This window comes from Furipterus horrens, unplaced genomic scaffold, assembly GCF_987537825.1.
Source record: "Furipterus horrens unplaced genomic scaffold, mFurHor1.1.pri manual_scaffold_5, whole genome shotgun sequence".
In the NCBI taxonomy this organism is placed as follows: Eukaryota; Metazoa; Chordata; class Mammalia; order Chiroptera; family Furipteridae; genus Furipterus; species Furipterus horrens.
Genome location: NW_028327175.1, coordinates 154,303,286 through 154,329,406, shown reverse-complemented (window position 1 = coordinate 154,329,406; position 26,121 = coordinate 154,303,286). Strand labels below are relative to the sequence as shown.

The window sequence follows — 26,121 nt, the reverse complement described above, 5'->3', positions numbered from 1 at the left end:
AGACATAGAAGGGTAAAATGAATTCCCATGTATCTATATCATCCAGCTTTCACAATTACCAATGCATGGCCAATATTTCTTTTCTCATACTGTTCTCATGTGTTATGTTAAAGCACATCCCACTAATTACATTATTTCATCACTAAATGTTTCTCTGTGTGTGTGCATAAATTTTAAAAGTATATTTAGTCAGTTCTAATTATTTACAGTAGTATTGTTCTAAAAAGTTACAAGTTCTCACAACATCAGGAATGAAAGAATTAGAATGTCATATGTTTACTAATTTGCTTAGTATGACATTATACAACTATCTGACTTCCAACACTAACATTATCACTAACAGTGTAATTGCTGCAAACAAATCTAAGTTTTTGGTTGCTGTTTTTCTGTTTTGTTTTTACATTTAAGATATATCCCAGAGTAGGTTATACTGATTTGATTTTTTTTTTTTTTTTTTTGCTATATAGTCTAGGAAGTATTTCTCACCTTGTGTTTTAAAAGGCTTGTCTTTGTCCTTGTGGTCTAGAACCTATCTTCACAGATATCTTGCTCCATTTACCATATTTTAAATGTATTGTTTGTTGTTTTTCTTTTATTATATAAATAAGCTCAATTATTTGTATTCTAAAGTAAAAAATAAAGGTTATCTCATTACATCCAATTACTCCCTTTCTTCACTTCTTAACCTTCATAGCAAGATTTATTAGAGGTACAATTTGACCTTTTATAGCTATATTTTCTTACCTCCCAATGACATCTTCAGTTATTGCAGCCTGGCTTCTGCCTTCACTTGTAGTCTTGGAATTTATTTATTATAATTGCATCTATGACATTTCTATTTAGGTTTCCCTACTCTTGATCAGTCCTCTTTTACTGGCTGTTATTTCTCTTTAGTTTTAATGTTGGGTAGTTTTTGGTATCTTCATTTTACTATTCACTCTAAGCAGTATCATATTACCAGTGTTTTTACTACCACTTATAACTCTTGTCTTCTGAATTTGTAACTCTAGTCCAGACCATCCTGCTGTACTATTATTCATTTGCTAATTAATTCTAGTGCCAGACACTGTTAAAAAATTCGTGCCTCCTCGGAGCCTAAATTCTAGAGGGGGCACAGTGGTTAATAAATGTAATAAGTAAATGATACAGTATGATAGACAGTTTAATTACTGCTAGGACAACAGGGAAAAGTGTAAAGCAAGGTAAGAGCAATTAGGAATGGAGAGGGGAGAAGCAGGTTAAAGTATTAAGTAGAGTGGTTACAGTAGATGACATTGAGAGGGCATATCCTACATAAAACGACTTAATTTTTATTGCATTGATTTGTATGTTAGTCTGTTCCAATAGGCTGTAAGATCCTCAAGGGCAGAAACTCTTATATGTATTGCCAGTCTCTTGGCACAGTAATTGACATCTGGCATTCAAAATTTTGTTGAATGAAATACAATCCTAATATATTGTACTCAAAAGAGTGCCTCTTAGTCCAACACTCAGACTATTTTAGACATAATTTCAACAAGCTGTCTAATCTGGTTTCTGCAACAATAGTTTATGAGAAGCTAGAAGGAAAACTTTTAAAAGTATGGTGAATGGTACATTGGGAGCTTGACAGCACAAGAGGTTATAAAAGAAACTAAAAATATTACAGCTCAAATTTTGTCTTTCTGGAGCAGTTTGATATAGAGGCAACAACACTGATCAATAATTATGACTATCATAATACAGTGATCAATAATGATAACCATGAGTATTGATGAGAAGCTTAAATTATATTTCGGATGTTACTTAATGAAGGAATTGTAGAAATACTTTTATTCAGAGTTGGTAGGCTTTCTATAAATTTTATTTCTATAAATTATTAAAAAAAAATTTTGTAGACAGAACCTATAATAAACATTTAGCATACCTCATTTGGTATATATTCTCTTCCCTATTTTCTAATTGGATGTTCCAGATCAGTGATTTTCAACTAGTATGCTGCAAGAATTTTTAAAACATGCAATACATACCTGACTATTTAGCCAGGGGTACTGACCTCTTCACTTAGATTGTCAAATAAAAAGGTGACAATAGCCAACACAGCAATAGCCATCTGATGTGAATGATTTTAAAATTATACTTTTTTTGTCAGACTGGCAAAAAATATATTTTTTAGTGTGCCTCAGAAATTTAGTAATTAGTTTATGTGTGTCATGAAATGAAAAAGGGTGAATATTGCTTTTCTAGGTGAGTTAAACTTACCCTATTAGGAACAGCAAAACAATGACTAAATCATTGTTATACATCGTGCCTATGATCTTCCTTAACACTACTAGTGCTTTAAGTTGTTCTTGTATTATGCTATTTTGGAGTTTTAATTTTAACTCCCTCTTTAAAAAAAGGAAGATTTTATTTATTTTTAGAGATAGGTGAATGGAGGGAAAGGAACATTGATGTACGAGAGAAACATCAATCCATTGCATATCGTACATGTTCCCACTGGGGACCAAACCCACAACTCAGACATGCCTGGACCAGGAATCGAACCAGTGACCTTTCAGTTCACAGACCAGCACTCAGTCCACTAAGCCACACCATCCAGGGCCCCTTTTTTTTATGAATAATGTAATGCACTTCTCATATAGTTGCTCTACATAGACCCCAAGGAAGTGAACAGATAGTCTTAAATAGGGGTTATATGAGAAAAGACTAAGTCGCTTGGCAGAATCAAGTCTATCAAGTAATAGGACTTGTTGATTATTTCAGTTTGCACTAGATTATCTTCTTTCTGAGAAAAGAGAAGTATAATAATTCTTAAAGTTTACAGGTTACGATAATACACTGAAAATAATGGTATTAATTTGGAAATTATATATTTTGGATTTTATATTTTTAAGATAACTTTTAAAAGTAAATAGTAACTCATAATCAGAATAGTTATTGACATAATTATATGTATGCTCAAACTCAGTATGTGTTCTTACCTAGGAATTATTTTTAGTAAAGTACTTTCTAAAAATTATGTAAACATATAATATTATTTCTTTCTTAGGTTGAACTTTTCTCCCCAGCAGAGGGGATCAAAAGGTAGGGTGAAACTACCATAGGTGGAATGCTCATCCTAGACATGGGAGGTTTTTGTTTGTTTGTTTTACTTTTTTATAACTTAGGCTGTTCTGAAGGAATATTTTCAGTTGCTACTTTGGAAAACATTAAACAGTTCCCAAGCCTTCCTGAGCTTATTCAGTTTTAAGTTTGAGGAAGCTGCAGTTAGTAAATTGTGGTTGGCAGATGCTATAAGCAGGTTACTCAGTAGGTTGAACTCATGATGACTCAACTCTGTAAAAACCATACTGATAAATAACTTGAAAGAAAAATTGCCTACCAGACTTTTGAACCGCCATAAAAAGTTCAAAACTATTAAAAGGTATCACAGAGAATATTGACATGTGGCTTTAGAATGAAACACATTTTCCATCAAGTGGTTTTAAAAGTTTTACTTAATTGTTTTGATTTTTGCTCTGTGGTAATTGAGAGAAGAATCTATACCGATGATGCTTAGCAAGTTGTATATTAAAAAATGTATAAATATTACAGGTCTACATATAGTATTCAAGAGAATGTTTTTGAAAGGCAGTAAGAATAGTAGAGAAACCCAAATGATAATTATTTTTAATTAATATAATGAAAATAATTTTGATTTTTATTTAATCTTGATTGTAAATGAACAAATAAAGCAAGATATATAGTCCTATTATGATTTGATGTAATAGGGCATGTATATTAATATAAAATATCCTATTCCAAAATCCTTTTTTATAATTTGATAATTTAATTATACCTAATATGTTTATGATATATATTCCAAATCTTGAGATACCATATTCCTGTGAACTTGCTTTAATTTAGTAAACATAATTTTTTATATTTTTAAAATAATTTAAAAAATTGTTATTTGGGTTTCTTTTAATTTTGTGCCATATTACTAATATCTTAAGTTAATTATTGAATACCCAACAGAGAGGATTCAAAGTTTTGATACTGCGGGTTTATGGATTGGTAAAAGGTTTGTGGCAAGGGCTTTGACATTAGGAAGATGCTTGCTGCTTTGCCTCCCTCCAAACCATGTGGTTGAAGGTGAATTACCTAATCTTTGACTGTTTATTCATTTGTAAATTGGAAAGAGTACTATTAAAGTAGCTAAGGGATTTTTAGACTTAAATGAGGTTAACATTTGTGAAAGTGCTTCTCTCTGTCAATTAAACTTATTGTTCACACTGATGAGTAAATATACTTATTCTTAAAGTGGATATATTTTTAAAGGCTGAAAAAAGATCTGTCCCATAAATCATAAATAGTTAAATTAAGATATATTTAAGCTGTACTGAAACTTAAGGATCCCAGTGGTAATGCCAACAATCCAAAGTCTTTAAATTTTGGTTTTGTATTGCTTTAAGGGTCAGGAGATATGATTTTATCATAGTGGCTTCATTTTGGTTAAATTTGAGTTAAATTGCAAAGCCTGAGTATTAAATGTGCTCTTTTTAGGCAATATAGAGATAAGCTGTATAAGAGTGAAGGGGCAACTGGTGCAGGATACATAAAATAGGAATTTTTTGTGAATAATTATGAAGTGATGAAGTTTGGTGTTCACCACATTGGTTTTCTTAAATGGCTATATTGGCAAAAAGCTTATAAAAGTAGGTATTTGACACCCTAGTACAATATGTGAAATGCCACATCAAGTTTTTGCAATGAATATAAAATGTGATCTATTTTGCATGGTGATTTCTAAATTACCTTTTTAAAAAAAATCAGTTATTTGAGTTAGTTGTTTAGTCTACAAGCATGATACAAAAGACCAGTAAATCTAAGTTCTGGTTCTTCGGAAAGATAAAAAAGATTCACAAACCTTCAACCGCAGACACATCATGAAAAAAGAGAGGACCCAAATAAATAAAATTAGAAATAAGAGAAGAGATATAATAACTGACACCAAAGAAATACAGAAGATTTTAAGAAAATATTATGGACAACTCTGTGCCAACAAACTGGACAACTGGTCAAAATGGAAAAAATTCTAGAAGTACAGTCTTCCAAAACTAAATCAGGAAGAATCAGAAAATCTGAATAGACAGATTACACCTAGTAAAACTGAAGCAATAATCAAAAAACTTCCAACATACAAAAGCCCTGGGCAAGATGGCTTTACAGGTGAGTTTTACCAAACATTCTGAGAAAAACTTAACACTTGTCTTTCTCAAACTATTTCATAAAATTCAAGACAAGGGAAGGCTCCTAAACTCATTGTACGGGGCCAGCATTATCCTAATCCCTAAACCAGATAAAAACCTACAAAGAAAGAAAACTATAAGCCGATATCCCTGATGAACATAGATGCTAAACTCAACAAAATATCAAAACGAACACAGCAATGCATCAAAAAAATTATAGATACACCATGATCAAGTGGGATTTATCCTGGAATGCAAGGTTAGTACAGCATTCACAGATTAATAAGTGTGATTCATCACATAAACAAAAGGAAGGATAAAAACCACGTGATCACATGAATAGATGCAGAAAAGGCCTTTGTTAAAATCCAGCACCCATTTATGGTAAAAGCTCTCAGCAATGTGGGAATAGAGGGAACATGCCTAAACATAATAAAGGCCATATATGACAATCCCACTGCCAGCACTATACTCAGCAGACAGAACTACAGGCATTTCCCTTAAGATTGGGAGCAATGCAGGTTTGTCTGCTTTCACCTGTATTCAACATAGTACTGAAAGTCCTAGCCACAGCAATCAGACAGGAAGAAAAAGTAAAAGGCATCCAAATTGGAAAGGAAGAAATGAAACTGTCTTTATTTGGAGGTGACATGATATTGTACATAGAGAACCCCAAAGATTCACCAAGAAATTACTGGAACTGATAAATGAATTCAGCAAAGTAGCAGGATACAAAATTAATATCCAGAAATCAGTTGCCTTTTTATGTGCCAATAATGAACTAACAGAAAGGGAAATTAAGAAAACAATCCCATTCACAGTTGCTACAAAAAGAATAAAATACCTAGGAATAAATCTAACCAAGGGTATAAAAGACCTATACTCAGAAAATTAAAGACGCTGAAGAAAGAAATTGAAGATACTCACTCATAAGAGGAAGCACATACTGTGTTCATGGATAGGAAGAATTAACATCATTAAAAATGCCCATGCTACCCAAAACAGTCTATAGATTCAATGCAATTCCTATGAAGATTCCTATGACTTATATGGAACCACAAAAGGCCCGGCTTAGCAACAGAAATCTGGAGAAAGAACAAAATTGGAGAAATCATGTTACCTAATATGAAACTATACTACAAGGCCATACTAATCAAAACAGCCTGATACTGGCATAAAAAGACACATAGATCAGTGGAACAGAATAGAGAGTCCAGAAATAAACCCACACCTTTATAGTTATTTAATATTTGACAGAGGAAGCAAGCACATATAATGGGCTAAGATAGTTTATTCATAAATGGTGTTGGGAACATTGGACAGATAAGGGCATAAAAATTAAACTACATCACATTCTTATACCACAGAGGAGAAAAAAAATTTTAATGGATCAAAGAATTAAATGTTAGCCCTGAAACCATAAAAATTGTAGAAGAAAACATAGGTAGCAAAATCTTGGACATTGCCAGTAGAAGTTTTTTATTGCATGTATCTCCTCAGGCAAGGGATACAAAAGAAGAAATAACCAAATGGGACATCAAACTAAAAAGGGTTTTCACAGCAGAGGAAATAATCAACAAAATAAAAAATAGCCCATAGAAAAGGAGAACATATTCGCTGATACATCTGTTTAGCGGTTAATATCCAAATTTTAGAAAGAACTTAAAAAAACTCGACACCAGAAAAAACAATCCAATTAAAAAATGGACACTTCTCCAAAGAGGACATACAGATGGCCCATAGCTAATGATCAGATAAGTGAAAATTAAAACTACAATGAGATAGCATCTCATATCTGTGAGAATGGCCATCATCAATAAATCAACAAAAACAAGTGCTGCCGAGGATGTGGAGAAAGGGGGACCCTTTTGCACTGTTGGTGGAAGGCAGTATGGAGATACCTCAAAAAATTTAAAATGAATCTGCTGTTCGAACCAGCTGTTCCACTTCTGGTAATATGTCCAAATGAACCCAAAACACTTAATTCCAAAGAATAGAAGTACCCCAATGTTCATTGCAGCGTTATGTACAATTGCCACGATACGGAAGCAGCCCAGGTGTCCATCAGTACATGAGTGGATAAAACAACTCTGGAGCATTTACAAAATGAAATACTGATTGGCTGTTAAAAAAAAAAGAAAAAATCGTATTCTTTGCGACAGTATGGATGGACCTGGAGAACATTATCCTAAGTGAAATAAGGCTGTCAGAGAAAGACAAATCCCATATAATTTCACTCATATGTGGAATCTAATGAATAAACTGAAGTAACAAGGAAAATGGGGACAGACTCAGATGTAAAGCAGAATGACATCTAGTGGAGGGTTGGGGGATGGAGAGATTGATAAAAAAGGCCTCATGGACATGGACCGTAGAGTGGTGAACGCTGTGGGGAGGGAAGGAGGTATAAGGGGACTGTATTGTATACAGTTTTGGTGGGTTTTCTTTGTTTATTTGTTTGTTTTTGTATTGATAACTTTTGGTGAAAGCCTGCAGGACAAAGTCACTTTTCTAAATCAGAACGTGTCAAATTAACTAGGAGAGAGAATAACTTAAAATATTCAGTGGAAGTGGAGAACACTGCAATTAGAACCTTTCTCACTTTAAATGACATTAACATCAACATTTAAGTTCACAGGAATTATGGGTTGCCCAATATTTGAAACAGACATTTTTTTAATTAAACAAAATAAACTTTGACCAGTTTTCCTGTAATGAACATACATATATATAATATATATGTAAAATATATATAGGAATATAGGACTATGGCTTCACCTTATCATATTTTAGCGTGTACAAATATGGGAAATCTGAGTTCAGAGAAACATTGTGGAACTGTTTAAAATCTTGAGACTTTAAAATTTTAGAAACCAATGCTTTTATACTTTCTTATGCTATATACTTCTCTTAAATTAATCATAACCATTTCCAGTTTAGTTACTAATGATGTGAATAATAGCAATACCAAATGGAAGTTTCAAGGAGAGATTTCTTAAATATTTGTATGGATATATAATGGCTGGTTGCTTGCAGTAGCAATAAGGTTCAAGGTACACTTTTGAGGATGATGGAATACTCATCCTTCATACTCTGGTTTTAATACTTTCATATCGAGCTACCTGGTTTTAGCTATAGTAATTCTGAAATGAATTATTAACATCACTTTCTAATTTTCATTTTTATAATTAAGGTAAATGGTTATTGCAAAGGGCCTAATCTATTTTTTTAACATTCATGTGCTTCATAAAATTGCTTTTCTAAAAGAAAGAGCCATGAAATATGGTATATAAAACAATTTAGGAAGATTACTGGGTTATTTTAATCAGGACAACATCAGAAAGGCAATATTATTCTAGAACAGTGATTTTTCAACTGGTGTGTTGAAAGAATTTTTTTTAAGCATGTAATTTCTGACTGTTTAGTCAGAGGCACTGACCTTTTTTGCCTTAGATTACCAAATTAAAAAATGACAACTCAATAATAGCCATCGAGTGTGAATGAATAAAAATTATCTTTTTATTTTTTGTCAGATTAACAAAAAATATATATTTCTGTGTGCCATGGGAATTTAGTAATTTGTTTATGTGTGCCATGAAATGAAAAATGTTGAAGATCGCTGACTAGATGGTTAGTGTCTTCATTTTATAGTAATATATTGACACAATGATTGTTAAGACTGTGACAAAAAAAATTTAAGAAGTAAAAGTATATAAGTAAGTTCTTACAGTAAGTAAATAGGTATGCATAATATATAAATACAAATAGTCTATCTCTGTTCTGTGCGCTTGAAATCCAAAGCATAAGCCCCACCTCAAGATTCACTGCTGACCTCAGGCTTGCACACTGATTTCTTCACCAGTCAGTGTCTTTGATTGTTAGGTTTTTCAAGAGCTTGTTAGGGCTACCCAGGCTGTTTGTAACACATCATTGCTTCTAAAGCTTGCTTTTTAAAAAATGAGGCTTAATTGCTATTGAAGTCAGTTTTGTTCTCTTTAAACAAAAACACACACACAAATTAAGGATCACAGTGAGTGAATGAATCCTGTGTACCAGCCTAATTTTGATGTGTGTACATTGAAGTCTTACGTGGTTTGTTTTTTAATGTGAACCCATAAATTCTGTAACACTCAGCTCTAAAATAATTGATGTTTTGTTTATATGCAGGAAATCAAGTAGTTCTGAATAATTATAATAACTAAAAATTCTGCCTAAAAGTTAAAATTTTAGCAATATGTAAATCTGGAAAATTTTAGGTTTTATATAATTGTGAAGAATGAAGTCACCAAAATTGACTATAGATTCAGAATTATATTAGAAACATTTTAGAAATAAAATAGCATTAGTCTTATGTAGCAGAAAATACCAGGTAAATAATTTAGAAACTCTTGATTATTTCATATCAGTAGTGTATGAAGACAATTTTGTGGAAGACTGTGATGGTGACATTTCTGTTCTCTTTAAGCAGTTGCAATATTTGTCTTTCTGATTGGGTCATCTGCACAGTTTTGGGTGGTTTTGTTTTCTAATTATTCTCTGTGTTCCTTAAGAGACAGTATAAATGAGATATTTGATTTCATTTCTCCATACAGAGAGAAATTACCTTCTCATAGAGAACTAAGGTTTCAATCTCAACTTTTAACCAGAGATTTTATGTGTGTGTCTAACATGTATATAATCCTATAAATCACCATTGTGAATATAATTCAAACCTCCAGTTGTATTTATAATTCTCATTTAATGAAAAGGATAATATTTAACTCTAGGAACCTATACTGGTTGTAGATTATTTAATATGTTACTTAATTAAATTCTTATGATTAACTGACGATGTGCAAATGGATGGCATTGGAAACAACAAGTGCACAGCCATGTTAGCTACTTTTCTTTATTCCTTTTATCAGGGTGCCCCACAGGGTTCAACTAGAGCTTAATTGGTCTTTATTACAAAATTGGAACAGCACGCAAGTTAACAGGATTCTCTAAAACTTCATTAAAGGCATTGTTTAAAACTTTTTCATGTTTTCTAAGTTTCTTCTAAAGCAGATCTTATTGAACTGATTAGTTTTCTATTAATCATTTACAGTTAGAACCTCCGTTGCTGGAGGTCATAACTAGCAGTATAACGTATTGGATAAAGTGTATGGAAAAGAAAATATTCATAGTAGATGATATTTATTTACTCTTTGGGTGGTTTATTTGGGAGAATTTAAGAAACATTTTAGTTATTCAAAATAAAATTGTGTAGGTGACTGTACAGTTACTGAAAATAAAGTACTATGCAATTATTATTTTAATCTTAAACTCAAGACAGCTGAAGTTTTTTATTAGTTCATTGCATTCTGTGATAGCGGATATATATATATATATATATATATATATATATATATATATATATATATCCGCATATCAATTTCGGTTAGAGATCCTTAATTTCTTATCTCTGAGAGTCTGCCCTATCTTGTATCTGATCTTTATCACTTTGACAAAATTGTTCCAGTCAGTAAATAGAGGGGGGAGGGGGATATTTCATTTGGCTACCTGTTAGCAACTCTTACAAGAACTAATCATTTATCTTTTTGTGAGCCACTTTAAAAGGCTGACAGTGGGAATGATTACTACAATGAACCGAAATACCTATAATTTTTCAGAGCGCTATACACAGACGAGTTTAGTAACAATATGACTGTCATAACCAGGCAGTATGTTGTGATAATTACCATGGCTTTTAATTTCATAATTAATGTCATCCAATACCATAGATAATTTAGAATTGGATGTTTTTAAATAATTGGTCTGGAAGTTTTTTAAATTCTATTTTATTGGTTATATTATTACAGTTGTCCCAAATTTTCCCCTTTGGCCCCCTTCTACCCAGAACCGCCCCCCACTCCCTCAGACAACCCCCCCACCATTATTCATACATGGGTCATGCATATAAATTCTTTGGCTACTCCATTTCCTATACTGTACTTTTCATCCCATGGCTATTCTGTAACTACCTATTTGTATTTCTTAATCTCCTCACTTCTTCATCAATGCCCCCATACCCCCCTCCCACCTGGCAACCATCAAAACTGCTCTCCATATCCATGACTGTCTCTGTTCTTTTTGTTCGCTTTGTTTTTTAGATTCAATTGTTGATAGATATGTGTTTATTGCCATTTGATTGTTCATAGTTTTCATCTTTATTTAAATAAGTCCCTTTAACATTTCATATAATAATGGATGGGTGATAATGCACTCCATTTTTTTCTTGTCTGGGTAGCTCTTTATCTGCCCTTTGATTTTAAATGATATATTTGCTGGGTAGAGAATTCTTGGCTGTAGCTTCCTGCACTTTATGACTTTGAATATTTTTTGCCAGTCCTCCCTTCTAGTCTGCAAAGTTTCTTTGAGAAATCAGCTGACAGTCTTATGGGAACTTCCCTGTAGGTAACTAAACACTTTTGCTGCTTTTAAGATTCTCTCTTTTTTTAGCCTTTGGCATTTTAATTATGTTGTGTCTTGCAGTGGGCCTCTTTGCATCCATCTTGTTTGAGACTGTGCTTCCTGGACTTGCATGTCTATTTCTTTCACCAAATTAGGGAAGTTTTCTTTCATTATTTTTTCAAATAGATTTCCAGTTTCTTGCTGTTTCTCTTCTTCTGGCACCTCTATGATACGAACGTTGGACCTCTTCAAGTTGTCCCAGAGGTTGCTTACACTATCCTCATTTGGGGGGTTTCATTTTTCTTGTTCTGATTGGTTGTTTTTTGATTCCTTATATTCCAAATAATTCATTTGATTCTCTGCTTCATCCACTCTACTGTTGTTTTCCTTGTTATTTTAATAGTGTATCCTTTGTTTCTGACTGGATCTTTTTCATACTGTTGAGGTCCTCTCTAAGTTCCTTGAGCATTCATATAACCAGTGTTTTGAACTCTGCCTCTGATAGGTTGCCTACCTCCATTTTGTTTAGTTCTTTTTCTGGAGTTCTGATCTGTTCTTTCATTTGAGCCATGTTTGTTTGTCTCCTCATTTTGGCAGCCTCCCTGCGTTCCTATGTATTTTGGTAGAGTTGCTACCACTCCTTGTTTTGGTAGCATGGCCAAATGTAGCAGGTGTCCTGAAGAATCCAGTGGCACAGCCTCTCCTATAATCAAAGCAGAGTATTTGAGGTATTCCCTTCTTTTGGGCTGAGTACACCTTCCTCTTACAGTGGAGCTTTGGTTGCTGTTAGCAGATCAATGGAAGGGATCTACCCATGCCAGTCAGCTGCAAGGATTGACTTTGACCACTGACCACCAACCTTACCCTTTGTAGAGGGGATCACTTGTGCAGGGGCAGGGTGGTGGTTCTGGGACATGGTCTATAGTTGTCCACTGGGTGGGCCGTCTGGGGTTTTCAGGGTTGTGCAGACTAAGGTCAGCTCCCACCCATATTTTGCCTGGGGCCACCCTGCCTGAGCTATGAAGGAATTTGACATGATTGTTCTTTGTGCTGGGCTTGGAGGTTCCCAGCTAAAGCCAAGCTGTACACCTAGGCTCCTGCTACTAGTTCCAGGCATTGGGCCACTTAGCAAGAGGTATGGGGGCTGGGTGCTCACTGAGACCTTCTGTTGCATGTTTGATAAGATTTAGGATATTGCGAAGCATGAGCCAGGACCAGCCATTCATATGAAAAAAAAACACTGTTAACAGCTGTAAGTTGGGTGGGATGGAACATCAGGAAGTCTCCAGAGTGACACAAACATTGATAGCCAGGTTGATGGAGTCTCAGATATGGCACCAACCTGCCTGCTCCGTGGCTCTGTTGGGGGAGGGCTCAGAAAACAGACAATGACTTCTGTCCACCTTCATGTAAGGGAGAAAGCTGTCTCCAACCCTTGCCTTGATATCAGACACTTCAGTTCCTCACTGTATGCCCTGGTGCCTTTCATGCTGCTCCCCAGATTCTGCAGCTCTGAGAGAGTGAGTCTGAGTAAGTCCATGTGTGAGTTCTTTAAGGGGAACTGCTTGGGACTCCAGAAGTTTGTTTCACCAACTCAATCCCTGCTGTTTTTTAAGCCAGAAGTTATGGGGACTTATCATCCTGGCACTGAAACCCTGGGCTTGGGGACTGGTGTGGGGCTGGGACTCCTGGCTCCCAAGAGATCCCTTCTGGATTTTTATCAACCACACATCATTCCCCTTGTCCTCCACTCTAGTGTGGATGGAAGTGATTTCTTTAATTCTGTAGTTGTCAGTCTTTCATTCAACTCAATTTCCGATGGGTCTTAGTGAATGGTTATTCTATAATTTAGTTGTAATTTTGATGTGGTTGTATGAGGAGGTGAGCCATGTTTAATTACACTGACACCTGATCAGAAGTTTGGTCTTGGTATTTTTTTAAATCTATAAAAATATACTAAGAGGGAAAGAGGAGGATATTAGTTACTCTCTTTAATACCTAGGACATTGATACACAGAAATTTGATCTTATTAGGGGTCTTTTCATTAAATAGAGTCAAATTATAGATTTTTAGTGCTATTTTTCTAGTAAAAAACGAATGTTAGTCATTTTTGGTATTTGTCTTAATGATCTTGTAATGCATCACATTATTTTAACCTATTGAGTAAATAATATATAAAGTGTTCAGCAAATAAATTTTATATTTCAGTAGTTTTAAATTGTAGAACTAGTGTTGTACATCATACTTGTACCTGTCCGAGATGGATGTTTAGACCAGAGAAGACTTGAGTCTACAGATAAATAAAAAACAGACTTCAAATGTTCTGAAAGATTGTGGTAGCTGTCAGAGCTGTCTGGAAAGGGTAGTAGTAGTTTTCTTTGGGAAATAGAAAGTTTCCTGTGTTTTTTCTGTCATAGACTGGTGTCACCTATTGTGCATGAAGAGGGTTCAAGTCTGGAATTTCCATGGTATTTTCCATTCTGAAAGTGATGAGGTTAGCTAACTGTGCAATATATTTTAAGGGGAGGGAGTGCAGAACCTGGATTGCTTGAAATTTTTTTTTTTGCAAATAGGAAGACATGTCATGGGCAATCTTTTTTTTCAAAATGACAGATTTTATCTATCTTTATGTGTGATGCTTTTCACTCCATAGTTATTTCTTTCTGCTATAGAGTAGCACTTCTGTGTCTCTTCCAAGAAACATAGTTGATACTTTTAAAGGCCTTTACTTAACCTGTTAGTATTCACCAGGTACACTTGAGAAATATCAGAGTATCTACCACAATATTATTCCAGAAATCCAGAGTTGTCCCTTAAAGCAGTGATGAGATAAGAAGGAAAGCTTTACTTAGATAAACTTTAGAGCAGAAGGGTGAACTATGGCCGACCTGCTTGATTAGGGGTTCTTTGTACTATTCGGCCATTTTTGGCTTTTTCAAATTGCCGAATTACTTTTATTCACCAGATATAATTCCTTTAATTTAGCTCCTTCTATTCACTGGTTTCCATGATCTACCAGTCCATTTTTTAAAGGGCCGCCATTGACAGTACTGCTTTGTTGTTCTTCCCAGTTCTGCTCTAGGGCTCCTGCCGCTGATCTCAAATGCAGGAGCAGCAGAGGTGCTTTGAGAGAGAGAGAGAACAGAATGTCAGAGAGTCCAGCGGGGGACCAAACAGATTGTGGGAAACCATGTGACTGTGTGATTCACATCTCCGAGAGAACCGGTTGTTTCTGTGTCTAGATCCACCCTGTTACAAGGATAATACCATCAATAACGTAATTTTAATTGCCTGGATGCTTTGACACTGGCTTGAAAAATAAAACTTAACAGGGAGGTTACTGGTCAGATGAGTTCGAGTAGGACAGAACTAATGACATTTAAATGAAGATAGTGGATGATGACTTTTTGTCATTTAAAACTAATGTTTTAGGCATTATGGGAGGAAGGTGATTCATCTATATATATTTATATTGTCACTAAAATATTCAACTTGATTCTTTTGCTGCCAGCCTTAGATGACCTGTTGCTATTTCATGTTTATATTGTCTCTAACAGTGAAAACCTTTTAAAAAGTCACTTGTATAAGATCATACTCGAAGTTAAAAGTTAAAAAACACATAAGTAAATTTTAGATTTTGCCTTTAGGACATTGTTGTCAAGGAGCAAATTTTACCATGGATTAATATTTGTGTTGTGTTATTATATAATTACTAATGAACTATAACTTATGAATTTGTGTTTTTGTATACATTTCGACCAAGGAATTTTCTTCAATCCTTAGAACACATAGGAGGGAAAATCAGTAACATTAATGTTATAATAACGTAACATGAATCTTTTCTTAAATCTCTAATTCTAGGACGACATAGACAGCCTAAACCCAGTTCTCAGGGAAAACCTGCAACTTCAGGAAGAAGTGAAAATTTGGGTAAAGGAACAAAAGGTTCAGGAGATTTTTATGCAAGGTAACTATTTCGAAGTTTTGTTTTGTGTTTCTTTGTGTCTTTGTTGTTGTTGTTTTTTTTAACGAGCATTTTTTCATGTTTGGTTTTGGTTGTTTCAATTATGTGCAATATAAATAGAAAGCCCAAGTATAATATTTTGAGTTAAATACAGTTCAGGGAAAATAATAGCAAAATCATAATTTCAATAGAAAGTTGATAACTTCACCAGTTTATTAACTAATTTGAGCTTACTGCAGGGCATGAAATTATAGCCACACAGATGTTTTGTTGATAGGAAACATTTCCATATTTACAGATTGCTTTAGGTGTGTCCTTCCTGGAAAAGGAAGCATTGTTTGCAGTAGAGGGTTGCCCAAAGCCACAAATGATTTCCTTTGAGGAGTGCTGTTGGTATCTGATAAAAGTGGCCTATTTCAGTTTGCCTTCCTTTGTCTACAATATGTGACTTTCAAACAAATGAGATTTTATAATTCTTAGTGATTTCTTTTTCTGTCAATAAAATCAGTATGTAAATGTAATTAAACTTTTTGTGAAATTGAATTGTAACTAGGATGATGTGGCATGAAGTGTAGTGATAATTATGTTGAATGTTTATAAAAAGGAATTTTGTTGATAAATTCCCATATTTACCTGAACATTTAATTTGTATGCCATTTAAGCATTAATAGAGATAATCCCAAAGTTCCATGGGTATGTCAGCAGATCATCTGCTTATTAAAATCTTAGGCTAAATATCTATTAAATGTTTACTATGGAAAATTTGAGACGTATTTCAGTGAGCTTCTCTGTGCCTATCTCCAAGCTCCAGAAACTATATAACCATGACGGATCCTGCCGCATCCATACCCCCTATTTACTTTATCAAATTTTAGACATTGTCACATTCTACCTATATTTAAAGCCATCATGCCATTATTATGCTGAAAAAATTAATAGTTTCTTAATATCAGATAGTTGATACTCGAATTAAAATTTCCATTTGTCTCATAAATATCTTAAATGATTTTTAAGGGATTGATTGGTTGATAAATCAGGGCATCCAAAAATTTCCACAGATTGATTGGTTGTTATGTCCCATCTTGCCTTTTTTTTTTTCCCTCTTTTAGTCCTTCCATCTTATTTAATGGAGTAACCACACTAATATTTTTTAATAACTTTGTTTCTATAAGATTTTATATATTATATTCAGAAAAAAGTTTGGAGTCTTATTCTTTCATGATTAGAAAAGAGGAGAGTTTATATACTTGGTTATGGCTATAAATGTATTTAATTTACAGATCACATAGAAACTTTCTACAGATCCGTTAGTTAATTTATATTTTAGGCTGATATTGGCATAAAGTGTTTTAAAACTGGCAAGTAAATAGTAAACCATTAATTGATATGTCAAATATCTTATCACTGTAGAAGAAAAAATTGACCTAAGAATCAAAAAAATGAATTCATCATAGTCATTTCATTTAACAATTTATTTAACCTATCAGCCTCACTTTTTTTTCCACTTTCTTAATTTTTATAAAAACAGCACCTAAAATTTAAAGATTAAATAAGCACTTGCAGATTTTGAAAGTACTTTGTAAATCGTTACTGTATAATACTTTTATTAAGATGCACTAGCATACATGCCCCCTCACCTGCCAGTTCTTGTTAACATTCCAATTATTTGATATCATTTTAGTACTTGTGAATTAGAGGAATTTTTATCTCCATTATACAGTATGGGGCAAAAGTAGGTTTACAGTTGTTCATATCGAGAATAATACAATAATTAATAAATAATAATACAAAGATAAAATCTTTCACATACTTAACAATTATAAACCTACTTGTCCCACCCCATATGTTATTCTGTAGAGTGGCTTTTGTGTTAATAGGCATACTTATGTAAAGATACAGCGTATCTATATGTACATACCTTCTTAAAAAGTGAGTTTAATTCAAATGTATACCGTATTTCTATATAAAGCAATTTAGTGCTATTTATAAATTTACCTAACAATCTCTACATGTTTTAAGACTTGAGAGCTGAGGCATCAAGTTCCAAGTTACCTTTCCATTTTAGTTGTTCGGTCATGTACCCCAGTCTTGTTCAGTAGCTTTGTTACCTTACCACTTTCTTTCTTGATCCCTGAGACATTCTTTCTGACTTAAGGTTACTTTATTTCCATTGATTTAGGAAATATTTTTGTCTAGTAGAGTGTTAAGAGTTATCATCAGTGTATATTCATTTGTCCTCTTAATACATTTTTTTTTGAAAACTGATATTCTTGTATATTGTTCAGCTGTAACATAATTCACATTTCTCCTAAAAGGTAGTTTTTAAATGAAAACATCTCCATTTAAGATGGTCCTTATTTCTTGTGGGTGTTTTTTTGTTTGTTTGTTTATTTTAGGTCCTTATTCCTTAAATGGATACAGAGTGAGAGTATATAGACAAGACTCTGCCACCCAGTGGTTTACTGGCATAATTACTCATCATGATCTCTTCACTCGCACCATGATTGTTATGAATGACCAGGTAAATAGTCCAACTGATATTTTTTCAAAGAAATATTTACAATTCAAATACTCCATGTTCCCCCAAGATGGATTAACAGGTTTACACTAAATTATTTTTATCTCTTATGTTATTTTAGTCATATAATGCTAATAAGTTTATATATATTGATGTTACATAAAGGTCTCTTTAGGTTACAGGGAGATAATGCCAAATTTATTTCAACACTGGTAAAATCCATCTCTGAAATAGAAACATCAAACTCTTTTAATTGATTAGTGTTTTGTTTTGTTTTTATTCCTTAGGTCGGCTAAATTTTTTTTGTAAAGTCAGCCTTCTTTTTTATCCAGAAATAAAAAATATTTCCTAAATGTTTCCTTTTCACTAATAAAAACTTTAACATGCACTGTAGTTCTTTTCTTATCCAGTTTCAGAGTTAGTATGCTCCATTAAGTTTTATGGTGAGGAATAAGGATACAGATTTCAAGTGGAATTTTTAAATAACTGTCTAAAAGTCTTGATTTCAAATATTTTAAAGCAGTAGTTCATTTTCCTGGAAAAATAGATATTACACCATCCTACCTGTGTGGGTTGTAAAGGATATCTGAGTTAATGAGTGCCCCTTTATAAACAATTTTAATGCTCTTATTAAAATTTAGTCAAAATACTAACTATATTATTTAATGGTGTTTTTTTCCTAAAATGGTGATAAACTTTCACCTTTCAGTGATGAACAAAATTGCTTTTAATTTTTAAAATAGTTCTTTCTTTAACTTGTCCTAAAAATTATTAGTGTTATTTATTTAAACAATTTTTTGTCCTTTTAAAAATACATTTTTGACTTGGCATTACACTCATTTTTATCCTTGTTTTTCAAGGTATACTTGCAATAAATATATTTGCTTTTTAATTTTTGGTAAGCAGATACAACAGTAGGTTTCAGAAGGAACTTAAAAAAGTAATTTTATCTATGATGGTTAAAATGGACTTACTGTAAGTATGGCAGTATCTTATAAGTTAAAGATCCCAGACTGATTTTTAGACATTCCTACTCTGTAATGAATGTGTACTTAAGTTCACATTGGCTAACTGGTTGGATTTAATTTTTGTTCTTGTTTTGTGTCATGGATTAGGTACTAGAACCACAGAATGTCGATCCTTCTATGGTTCAAATGACCTTTCTGGATGATGTTGTTCACTCTTTGTTAAAAGGTGAAAATATTGGCATTACATCACGACGAAGGTCTCGTGCCAGTCAAAATAGCAACACTGTTCACGTATGTATGTTGTTAGTTCTAGATCATTATAAAAATTTTTCCCTTAGATTACTTAGGATCGGGTAATAAACAAATCACTGTAAATTGGTTCTTTTTTAGGGTCATTATACACGTGCCCAGGCAAATAGTCCCAGACCAGCAATGAACTCCCAAGCTGCTGTACCAAAACAGAATATACACCAGCAACAACCAAGAAATATTCGTTCAACTAGGAGGAAGGGCTCAGATAGCAGTCTACCAGATGAAGAAAAGATGAAGGACGAAAAGTATGATTATATAGGACGAGGAGGTAGGATCTACTTTTTTTTTAAGGGAATGAGAATAAATAAAAAAAAATACATTTTAAAATATGCTTATTTAATATTGATGTGAAAAATAAAACTTTTTTTATCTTGCAGAAAACCCTAAAGGTAAAAACAAACAGTTAATGAATAAAAGAAGAAAACCTGAGGAGGACGAAAAGAAACTAAATATGAAAAGACTACGAACTGACAATGTTTCAGACTTTTCTGAGAACAGTGACTCAGAAAATTCAAATAAGAGAATAATAAATAATTCCTTAGAACAGAAAACAGAGAATGAGTTGAAAAATAAAAACACTTCAAAGATCAATGGAGAAGAAGGAAAATCCCAAAATAATGAGAAGGCAGGAGAGGAGACACTAATGGATATCCAGCCTTCCTGGGATCAAATACAAGAAGATAAAAAACATGAAGAAGCAGAGAAGCAGAAGTTTGTTGACTCTCAGCTTCAAGAAAAAATTATTATGCAGCCATCAGAAGAGGCCACACTTCGTGATCATAATCCTAGTGATTTACTTCTTCAGGAAAATATGGAAAAAACACATACAGTGGAATTATTACCAAAGGAGCAGTTTGTATCCAGACCACCCACACCGAAATGTGTTATTGATATTACAAATGACACTAATTCTGAAAAGGTGGCTCAGGAAAACTCAAATACCTTTGGCCTTCAGATACTGCAGAAAATGGATTCTCATGTTAGCGATTCAAAACATTCAGTTGCAAATGCAAAATACTTGGAAACAGCAAAAGATTCTGACCATAGTTGGGTCAGTGACGTAGTTAAAGTAGATTTAACCCAATCAAATGTTAAAAATGCTCCTTTGGGAAATGATCACCTGATTATGGAAAAAGAGAAAAATCAGTATGTCTCTTACACGTCTTCTCCAAGTGCAGCTTCTGTGGTGGACGATAAGCTGCGTAAGCGAAGTCCACCCCCAGAGATTATAAAGTCTAAACTTAATACTTCAGTAGATGCTCACAAGACAAAATCCAATCCCTTACCTGAAGTTGTTAAACCTAAAATTACCCATTCTCCTGATTCTGTGAAGTCCAAGGCCACTTATGTTAATAGTCATGCTGCTGGTGAAAGAAGACTGGCAAATAAAATAGAACATGAATTATCAAGATGCAGTTTTCATCCAGTTCATACTCGAGGCAGTACATTGGAAACTACAAAGAGCCCTCTTATCATTGATAAAAATGAGCATTTCACAGTTTACAGAGATCCTGCACTTATTGGGTCAGAAACAGGAACTAATCATATTTCACCTTTCTTAAACCAGCATCCTTTTCCTCTTCATTCTTCATCCCATCGAACCTGTTTAAATCCAGGTACCCATCATCCTGCCTTAACTCCTGCACCCCACTTACTGGCCGGAGCATCCAGTCAAACTCCATTGCCTACCATTAACACTCACCCTCTGACTAGCGGTCCACACCATTCTGTTCATCACCCTCATTTACTTCCTACTGTGTTACCTGGAGTGCCTACTGCCTCCTTACTTGGTGGCCACCCACGACTAGAAACTGCTCATGCCAGCAGCTTGAGCCACTTAGCACTAGCACACCAGCACCAGCAACAATTGTTACAGCATCAGTCACCTCATCTTCTTGGACAAGCTCATCCTTCTGCTTCGTATAGTCAGCTTAGTCTTTATCCAATTATTTGGCAGTATCCGAATGGAACACATGCATACTCAGGACTTGGTCTACCTTCTTCTAAGTGGGCTCACCCAGAAAATGCAGTTAATGCTGAATCACCATTAAGGAGGGTAAGTTCTGTTGTGGTTAGCCACATATCAATATATATATTAACCTACACGTGCAAGTGCTTTGTAAAATGCATTAAAGTTTCTCAGTTATTTTTCTAATTACAATGAAACTTTCCAATTAGAGTAACTTTGGAGCCATGGAATCTGAAATCACATAATTAATTATGGTATATATCCATAATTATTTTTGCTCACTTCAATTCCTAGAAGTGAAATTTCTGGATTAAAAATTACATAGGCCCCAGCTAGCTAGCTCAGTTGGTTGGGGTGTTGTCCCAATATGCCAGGGTTGTTGGGGCTTTAACCCTAGGTCAGGTCACATACAAGAATCAGCCAATGAATGAATAAATAAAAGTGGAACACCAAATGGAGGTTTCTATCTCTCTCTCTCCCTCCCCTCCTCCTTCCTCCCTGTCTCTTTAAAGTCAATGAATAAACATTTTTAAAAATTATATAAAACTGTAAGGCTCTTGATGTATATTATCAAATTATTCTTAAGAGACAAATGGTTATAGTCCCCAGTTAGATACATCATATTAATAGTATATTACAAGCTTTTAATCTAATCCCCTTGTTCTCTTAAGGGAGCCAGGGTTAGAGGTTCCCAATGTTTGGCAGTAAAGTTGGGACTTAGATATTTTTTTGCCTCATAGAGGATTACTGTAGGTAATGGTATAATGATATAATTCTTTCACAGACTATGTGGCTTCTCTAGCCAAATTCATTTTCATGCTGAGAAATTGTTGAGGGTATTACCAGACTTGATATAAAAAATGGGGGATTGAAGGTTCCTGTTAAACTTTAGGAAACAACTTAGTCCTTGGAACAGCCCAGGACTCTCTTCAACACTACCTCAGAATTTTTGTTAACTTTCTATATACCTGTCTACCTACCTACTGGTTTATTTTGTGATAAAAAAACACTTAATATTAATTTATTATCCTATTTTTAAGTGTACAGTACTGTTACGTATATTCACATTGTTGTGCAACAGACCACTACAACTTAGTCATCTTGCAAAACTGAAACTATAGCCATTAAACATTAATTGTCCTTCCCCTTCCACAAACCCTTGGCAGCAACTTTTCTGCTATCTGTTTCTATGATTCTGACCACTTTAGATACTTTATTTGATTGGGATTATGCAGTTTTTGTTGTTTTGTGGCTTTCTTCACATAGCATAATCTTGACGTTAGCTCAGGCATGTTCTTAGCATGTAACAAGATTTTATTTTTTTAAGCTGCATTAATATTCCATTTTACATTTATACCACATTTTTTTCTATACACAGTATTCCTTCACTTATCACATTCTAACCCCCCCTCCACGAATTAGGAACCTTACATGTATTCTACACTCATAAACCTATGTAATTTTAACAACATACGTATACAGTGCCGCAAAATCCTGCGATATAGCAAAAAATCTGCGATAAATAATTAAATATAATGTTTTTAAAAATCCCGCGATACAGTGAGGCCGCAATAAGTGAACTGCGCTACAGAGAGGGACTACTGTATTCATTTGTCCATGGACTTGGATTACTTCTATACCTTGGCTGCTATGACTAGTGCTGCAATGAACATGGGTATTTTTTTGATGCCTTTCTCAAGTTGGGAGAGATCCACAATAGGTTTATTGGGGTGACAGTTTGGAAGACAATACTAGTGACCTTCTCCTTTACTTTAGGATAATACTGCTTACATAGAGCCATATTAGTGCAAGTATCATATTTCCTGTGCCAAAAGTTTGTCAGAGGAGCTCTTATATTCTGGGTAGCACTGTGGTCGTGGGTCCTTTCTTAATTCCCAATTGTGAAAGTTGACCTTGGTGTGGTAAGGGGCATCAAGACTAGTGGTGCAAAATAGAGTCCTAACAGTTTTGAAGGATATTACTTGTTTATTCCCATTACAAATATCAACTCCTTTTGGCTCCAGCTTTATATAAGCTTAAGCATTCTTTGATGAAGTCAGCAACCCACACGATTTATTCCTTAGCATCCTTATGTTTGATGTTGGCAGAATTTCAATTCTAGAAGAATTATGCTTAATCATAAGTTTCCCGATCCCATCTTTTTGTTGTTGTTGTTTTTTTGTATACTCACCCATGAACATGCTTATTAATTTTGAAGTGAGGGGAAGCAAAGGAGAAAGAAAGGGAGAAAAACATGAATCAGTTGCTGACCAGAGGCCCCAGGCACTCTCAACCCAGGCATGTGCCCTAAACCAGAATCGAACCTGCAGCCTTTCTGCGTTGTGGGATGATGCCCAGTCAACTGAGCCTCACCAGCCATTGATCTTGAAGTCGGGTGAATCTTTCTAGAATTACATAGTTCCAGTTAATGAAGAGTCACTAATCACGTCAATATATTATTTGCCAGAATTGATAGCAACCCTGACGACCCAGTGCCCAGTATATCCACATTTTTGCTCTGACCCTTCACTCATGAGTCATGAATGTAGCTGCAGCTGATACTGGACAGACTGACTAGAGGAACACATTGGAGCCAAGAGCTGGCAAATATTCTTGAGTCTTCTTCCATAACTCCCAAACCCTGGAAAATAGATCTAAAGAACTGTTAGAAATGACTCTGGTACGAGCCTCTGTGTGTATGTGTACTAGGATTAGCCTCTAGGTTTATAAGGGCATAAAGTGTTTTCTTAAGTGGTCAAACTTGTTAAAGCAAACATATCAAATTTTCATTTATTATTGTAAAACATTTGGAACAAATGTGAAGAACTCTAATGTTGTAAATAAAAGTGAAGAAACAGGTAATTATTTTTAATGTTTTATAGTAAAAAACTCAGGATTTCTATCATTGATTGCTACTTAAGATTTCTGAATCTTGGAGAACTGAGGCCTTCTAAGCATTTAAATATTTATGTGCACGTATAATATACATATGTATATATTTTCTCTTATGAGGTTTATGGTTTATAATGTATTTTTTAATTGTGTGATATTATATTGCTTTTGCATTATCACTTAGAGGTGTAAAATTTATTTCCACTATCAAAATCAGACGATTGTATTTTCCCAGTATCTAGACTCAAGAAATCATGTTCAGGAAGAATGTCAGTCATAGCATAAAAACAATTCATAAGCATATCTTTAGATGTTAACTCTCAACATAGAGAACAACATCACCAAATATTCAGTATGAGAAAGGCAGCATATTGACATATAAAAAAAATAATTTTGCTATACCCGCATTCCTCCAAGTTTAATGGCCTCGCACTGTTTATAGCTTATAGTGAAATAGAGTACAATTGGATCTTGAAATGTAATTTTCTGCCCATTCGAAGTAAATTGTTACATTGAAAATGTTTGTTCTTTTTCATGACAAAATTGGCAAATAAACTTGATTATAATTTCTGTTTGTAGTAAAATGTATTTTAGGAACAGCAGATTCTGGGTTTTTAAAAAAATTACCAATATAAATTGTTTTGATGATAGAATTTTAGGCAGTCGTAATAGCTACGTTCTATAATGCATTAAAGGCGATGATTTCAAAATCCACATTCAATAAATAAGAAATTTCTAGAAATTATTACTTTAATATTGGCTATTTTTGATATACCCATATAATTATGTTGGTTACTTATTGTCTGCATATTTCTCGTAAGATGCATTTAGAAAGAGTCACGTGCTTTATAAATAGACTGCTATTTAAGTCCTACTGTTGTTCTCTTTTTAGCATTTTCTAGTAACTGAAGTCTTACTTTTTTTTATAAATAGAATTCTCCCAGCTCCTGGTTACATCAACCTGCCCCTGTGACCTCTGCGGATGGTATTGGATTACTTAGTCACATTCCTGTCAGACCTTCTAGTGCAGAGCCTCATCGGCCTCTTAAAATTACAACACATTCCAGTCCACCATTGACAAAAAATTTAGTAGATCATCATAAAGAGTAAGTACACCAGTGCTTAAAATTTACAAATGCCTTTTCTTTTATAGTTGTTTTTAATTCAGTTTCTAAGCAGGTAATTTTAAGTTAATAAATGTCTTGAAACTAGGCTTTAAATAAGTTCTGTTCTTTCTGTTCTGATATTTTGGGTTGGTCAAAAAGGGTGTATGATTTTTTTGCATAACATAAAAGACATATTTTCCATTTTCACCAATAACTTTTGATTTGAATATTTTGAGTATGTCGGCTGTCTCCTGTGTGGTATAATATTGAGTGTTCTCAGCTAATGCCTCAATATGATCCTTATCAACTTCAATGTAGAACATCGTCCAGCAAGAAATCTCCAGCATGAAACTTCACAGAGCAGTTTGATGTGTTTGATGAGTCACAGCACCTTTTCCATATTCTGCACAAATCTTTTCTTTGGCATTTCAATTGTGTTTTAACCTTTCTTAAAACAATGAATCACTTTTGGTCAAGATGGCTGTGTAAGCAGACATGATTCGCCTCTTCACACAACCACATCAAAATTACAGCTAAAGTATAGAACAGCCATCACTCAGAACTGTTAGAAATCGAGATGAATAGAAGTCTGACAACTGTGGAATTAAAGAAACCACATCCATCCAGACTGGAAGGAGGGGGCGCAGATGCGGTACAGCCTGGTCCCTCACCCGTGTGTGGTGGGTAAAAATTTGGGAGGAATATCATGAGAGCGAGGAGTCCAAGCCCGCTAGCCCAGTATTCCA

At 34.1% G+C, this 26,121-nt stretch overlaps 1 protein-coding gene across 1 annotated transcript in view; it reads left to right on the top strand.

Annotated features, from left to right (window-relative positions):
* The window catches only part of JMJD1C (jumonji domain containing 1C), a 249,856-nt gene that overhangs the window by 179,130 nt on the left and 44,605 nt on the right, over positions 1-26,121 (top strand). The window contains exons 4-9 of the mRNA XM_090278088.1: positions 15,508-15,613; positions 18,007-18,131; positions 19,244-19,387; positions 19,487-19,676; positions 19,786-21,464; positions 25,203-25,375. Coding sequence (XP_090134214.1) covers positions 15,508-15,613; positions 18,007-18,131; positions 19,244-19,387; positions 19,487-19,676; positions 19,786-21,464; positions 25,203-25,375 — 2,417 coding nt within the window. The remainder of the gene's footprint in view (positions 1-15,507; positions 15,614-18,006; positions 18,132-19,243; positions 19,388-19,486; positions 19,677-19,785; positions 21,465-25,202; positions 25,376-26,121) is intronic.